A 5,629-nucleotide genomic window follows, 5' to 3' on the forward strand; every position below is an offset into this window, starting at 1 on the left:
ATGTGGCTGTCGAAAAGTGTCGTAACTTTATTGTGCTTTAGGAATTGGGAAGCTTTTAGATTCCTACAGCGCAGTACTGTACAGTACAAGATGTCATGACATGTGCCAGCAAAAGCTATAGTACGAGTACTTATCATACTCGAGCAGCTGTCTACTCGTAAAGGTCCCGGAGAGCCAGGTAATGGGATGATGTGGGATACCGCAACCGTGGTCCTACTGCGCATACAAGTCCCATACATATGTGCGATATTGGGGTCCAGAGGGTTAATCAGCGATAAAAATGAAAAATGAAAAGAGAAAAAAAAAGGAAAAAAAAAAGTGCAGAACCGGAGCCGATCACCGCAGCTCAGTACGAGTACTCGAGTACCGTACTACGGCAACTGAAACTGCTCGAGTAGAATACCGGTTACGGGTACAGAACTGTGCTGTTTACGGTAGGTAATAGCACAATGACAATGATGGCTTTTAAGTTAAAAAACCTTTGTATCATACATACCTCTGCACCGTTTCCACCTTTTCTTTCCAACTTCCAACGCAAGTGATGCCTTGTGATGCCGAGACCCGGACTACGCAAAGTTATCATAGGATATCATAGTAACTCGAGTATGATACAATACGGTACTCGAGTAGCTAGCCCACGGAAACAACAACTACCCGGCCAAACCAGACATGCACCACCCGCCCGTATCGAAATCACCGCGCCACCAAGAACAGCTGGCAAACCAAACCCATCGACGCAGTGGAACAGCCTACCATCAATGAAATTCCCACTCTGCGCACGCACGGTAACGTCAGGCAACATGAGGTATGATGCTCTAGCACTCCAGTTAGAGTACGCTATGTGACTGTGATTAAGATGTGGTCCGACCGAGAGAGGGGGGTGCTTCTAGCTTGCTGGCTGGCTTGTTGTGGGATCCCTGTAGTTAAGGAACCTGGATAAAGTAGAGTATGAAGTAGACTTTGGTGGGTACTGTACTGTACTGTACTGTACTGTGCTCGAGTACTGTATATGGGGGGGAAGGTTCAGATAGAGTGGTCCGCGTACGGCACGCACTTGCTTGTGGAGCTGTGGTGGTGGTGGTAGGGCGTTTCAACCTCTTGGAGGGATTTTACCTATTATAGCTCGCCTGACCATCTACAAGTACTCTTGTCTACTATTATTATTCGGACCTTCGCGCGGAGAAATAGCTCCCTCACTCTGAAATCCATTCATCCGGGTTACTTGGGTAAAATATATGAGCATCCATCGGTGGGCCTTTTCACTGCGGAATTCCGTCATCTCACAGGACAAGGAAGGCACCATGCGAGAGGCACAAGTATGCGAGTGTAGGGATCGCTCCGACAACCAATTCAAACCTAACAAACTTCGACATACGTCAGAGCAAAATGGAAAACAAAGATCGGAACAAGGATAGGATATTTGCCTTATCCTTAGGACGGGAAGCTAACGGTGTTTACGCCATTAGAAAAGAGAAAACGTGAGATTAGATATAAAAAGCTATACCATACATGAGCTAGCTCTCAAAGATATCAAGAGTAAAATTTAATGAGGGAGGAATAAAGAGAAGGGGGAAAAGAAAAAAAAAAAAAAAGAATTAGAAATTAAACAAAAAGGTGTTTGAGCCAGTTAAGATCGAGTGCGGACGGGCTCCTCCTTCCCACTCTTCGCCGTAACACATCCTTCCAATATTTGTTCACATTACTGTGGAATGAGGGAAGGGGGAGGGGAAATTTAAACAACCGGCGTGGTCCGCGAGTGGCCGGTAGCATAGTTCTCGTCAAGAGGCCTGTTAAGAGAATACTCCCCGGTCTTGCGGTTCCCAACACTGTCGGGCTGGCCATCAGCCAACTTATCGCTGAATCCAGTGTTACCAGTACCAGTGCCATAGCCATGGTAATCGTTGGCATGGTATCCACTGTCCCGGGAAGCCCCACCATCTGAGGTAGTCTCGCGGCCCCGAGTAGTGCGGCGATGCGCATGGGGCGACTTGCGGGTGATTTGCTGAGGTTCCGGGAGGTTTGGTGTTGGGCTAGCTGAGCCGATGGTAAAAACCTCACTACACCATCTATCCCCGCGTTTGGAGAGATCCCTGTACTCAGTGGCTTTGGTAGAGATGCCGCCAGGAAGAGAAATGTTCTTGAACATGGAGTCGTCCTGGGTGACGGCGACGTTGGCGTGCTTGTCGGCAACCTTAGCCTCGGCCTTCTGCTTACGGTTGGCGAGCTCCCTCCGGGCAGCCTGGTAGTAGCGGCTATAGATATTCTGAACGTGCGTTGGGTCCGGGTTCTTCTTGATGTCACGTTCAATCTTCTGCTCCTCCTGGTAGATGGCATATGCCAATTGATCAAGGCGACCGAAGCTATCCCGGATTTGCTTCTCTAGGATCTTTGTGATAGCAGGCTTCACAATACCCATCAAGACGGGCTTGAAGAGAGCGAAGAAAATTTTGTGATTCGATTTCTTCAATTTAATCTTGAGGGTGTTGATGTTGACATCGACCCTCTCAACCTTGAAGAATCGGGCACGGTCGAGCTTGCTGGGGGTTGCCAGCTGAAGCCTGAAGTTAAACCCGTCACCTCCGAGGAAGATATCAGCGACGCCAGTGTCGGTGATGGAAGGGAATCCCTGCTTCTTCTTGATATAGTAGCTGACATCTATATTAGGTTTGTATGAGCACAAGTTCAATCCACATGACTCGGGTGCGATAGAACTTACCTCTAATATCACATTGGATTTGGGATGCAGAGACCATGGCGGCGTGGCTGTGCTTGCTGGAAACAGTCTTCCGACCGAATCTAAAGTAATTGTCATTGCCAATCTCCAAGACATTAGGCATCAAATTGTCGGATTCAATGATGAGGTTCTCGACAACGGCGTCAATCATCGGATCAGAATACTCGATTCTGGGGAAAGGAATGTAGCGAATGTTCTCAATGAGCTCGGGAATGATTATTTGAGTGATATCCTTGACAAGGTGTTTCTTGAATACGGGCTTGCCGTTTTCGTCGTTTCCAAGGTCAGTGAACAGCTTCTGCGTGGCCTGTCTGAAGCGCTGATTCTCCGGGTCTGCTGCAAATTGATCGGCCAAGAATCTGAGTTCATTGGCAACACGATCGGTATGATCGCGGTAGCGGTTGCGAAGCAAGAAATTGCCGTGATCGTACAAACGATCGTACTGCTCAGTAGACTCATGGCGCATGATATAACCCTCTTCTTTGAGACAGGTGCGGATGTAGTTGTTGACGTCACCGAACCAACCCTTGAGCTCCGGATCATTATTAGCGTCGCGGTAGATATCGTTGATGGAATCGATCAAGTCTTCAATGCTAGTATAGTTCGCAAAACGCTCAAGAATAACCTACATCCGGTCAGCCACAGGGTTATGTAGAAATATTGGAAGATATCACAAACCCTTAAACTCTTCTCAGAGCTTTGGAGGTGGGTGTCCTGGTGGGCATCCTTGACAGTTCCGGTGCTGTTGCTAGCAATACCCTTGGTGTGACCGGTGTAGGTCTCTGCGAGCCCGAGCAATGTGTCGATAGCCTGCTGGTAGTCTTGGTGGCTTTGGATTTCGACAACCATCTTCTTTAGTCTGAAGATGACTTGCTCACGACGCTCCTGAGGCATCTTGTTCTGCATGTAGTTGCTGGCGCGCTCCATGTGCTCGGGAACCCTTTGTTTCTGTCCTTCCGGGACATTATCCTGAGCCTTCTGACGCAGCTCCTCTGCGCCAGCCCGAATGCCGCTGCTAGCATCCAGACCGCCGGCATCGCGGTTTTTTCTTTCGTCGTGGGCCGTTCGTGCAGTAGCATCACGAGTGTCACGGGAGCCATGTGGGTCGGTGGCTTGGGTGGCACTTCCAACGGCTTCGCCACGAGGTACTGGCTTGTTTTGGTTGAACTGGCTGCGGACTTGGCTCTTGAAGTTTTCACGGGAGAGGTTTGGAGCATCGACCCATTGGTGGTCGGGTGCTGGGTTGTCCATCTGTCTCAGCTGATCTTCGGTGGGACTAATTCGCGAAGCAGTTTTGGTAGCGGCGTCGCCGGCAATGTCGCGGAGGAGGACAACAGCATCATTGAGAAGTTTGCGGAACTCCCTAGGTGATAGAGTTATTAGCATCAGGTCATAATATATCACTCGTAAACTTACCCATTGGTGGTAATTAATTGACCCAAAGTTCTGAAACCAGCTTGTGCTTGCTCAACATCCCTGTTGGCCGTTTCCTTCGATACCGGGACGCCGGGTGTCGATGTCTGCGGCCCTCCCTTGACACCAAGCTGAGTTGTATTCCAAATGAATTCCTGGAAAACCTGATCATGATTCTTTACTAAGACAAGGCGCTTGGCTTCCTCAACGGTAGTTCGGAAGTCCTCGAGAATGATCTTGCCCTCCGCCGAAAGGTTCTCGTTGGGTGATCTTAGCTTGCTATGGTTTGTGAGGGAGGAAAGCGCGACGTCAATTTGATTGTTTGATGGCAATCTGCCGTTCTGGAAGGCTGCTGTAGAGTTGGCACATTTGAAAATCAGAGCTGCGATCCCAAAGGCAACTTACCACTATAGATTCCGTAAAGTCGAAGTTTGTTCTCGACATCTCTCTCCCTTTGTTTGGGGTCAACGGGTCTGTTTACCCTCGAATCCATGATTGATTAGTCGTGAGTGATTGATGCGGTAGCGATACGAGCGTGTGATATTGGGGTATAATAGATCCGTAGCACAAGGTACGATAGTAGTTCTTGTGTAGGGGGTATCGTGTAAAGTCACAAAATCTGTTGGCTTTTTGTCTCTATGGATTGGGGTTGGGGTGTGAGAAGTTGATTCCCATGGAGGGTCACTGGCTTAAGTACTCGAGCGGACTACTAGGACTGTGGGAAAGCGAGCAAGGTAACCAAGAGAAGGAGGAAACAGGGCACCAGTGAGGGATAGTCTAAGCTGTGAGTGTAATGATGGACTGGAGGGTTGGGAGGGTGGGTAAATTTGCGGGGACTGGAATATTCACTAGCATGTAAGAGTACTGTACAGTAGAGCACTCGAGTAAAAGTAAAGGGCACTGTAGACTGCACCGATCGTTCCTGCAATTCAGCGATGAAGTGACAAGACAAGACAGAAGGCAAGAAATCGAGAAAACGCCTCCGCGAGCAGATGCCGTCATCGTTGCGCATTTAGTGTCTGAAGCCATCAGAACCATGATGGATGGGGCGCTCATGAGCAAGTCTGGGGAAAGTTGGGTTTTTGGGTTGATCACCTCGCCGGGAACCGAGACTGGTACCTTCCTCGGGTACAGGACTTAAGGTGTCAATGTGCTCGAGTAGAGCAAGTCGCTAAATTACCATCAAAAGCAAAATCTTAAGAGGAGCACGATTTGTAGGATTCGGTTCCGGAAGGGTCTATGATGCGGCACCGGTGGCAGCGGTGGTAAAGGCGACATGTTATTCTAGGGCATTGGCGTTTGCTGCGCTGTATCTACTTTTATATCAGTGTAGCAAACTGCATGGAGAATTGGGCTCAATCGGTAATAATTTACAGAATATTCAAGTTGTGAAGGTTACCCGTTCCCTGCGTTCTGCTGGTTACTGGCCGGCCTGCCAACCTGTTTTGGCGGCAAAAACGTAAAAACCGTGACGCACACAAG

At 48.9% G+C, this 5,629-nt stretch overlaps 1 protein-coding gene; it reads right to left on the minus strand.

Moving 5' to 3' along the window:
* Positions 1 to 1,459: 1,459 nt before the first annotated feature.
* GSTUM_00007713001 (uncharacterized protein) lies at positions 1,460 to 4,640 on the minus strand (the record flags this gene model as incomplete). XM_002839614.2 has 5 exons in its annotated part: positions 1,460 to 2,655; positions 2,717 to 3,359; positions 3,413 to 4,097; positions 4,151 to 4,499; positions 4,556 to 4,640. The coding sequence occupies 5 exons, from the start codon at positions 4,638 to 4,640 to the stop codon at positions 1,733 to 1,735; spliced, it is 2,685 nt and encodes an 894-aa protein (XP_002839660.1). The 3' UTR covers positions 1,460 to 1,732.
* Positions 4,641 to 5,629: the final 989 nt, after the last annotated feature.

This window comes from Tuber melanosporum (genome assembly GCF_000151645.1).
Source record: "Tuber melanosporum whole genome shotgun sequence assembly, scaffold_39, strain Mel28".
In the NCBI taxonomy this organism is placed as follows: Eukaryota; Fungi; Ascomycota; class Pezizomycetes; order Pezizales; family Tuberaceae; genus Tuber; species Tuber melanosporum.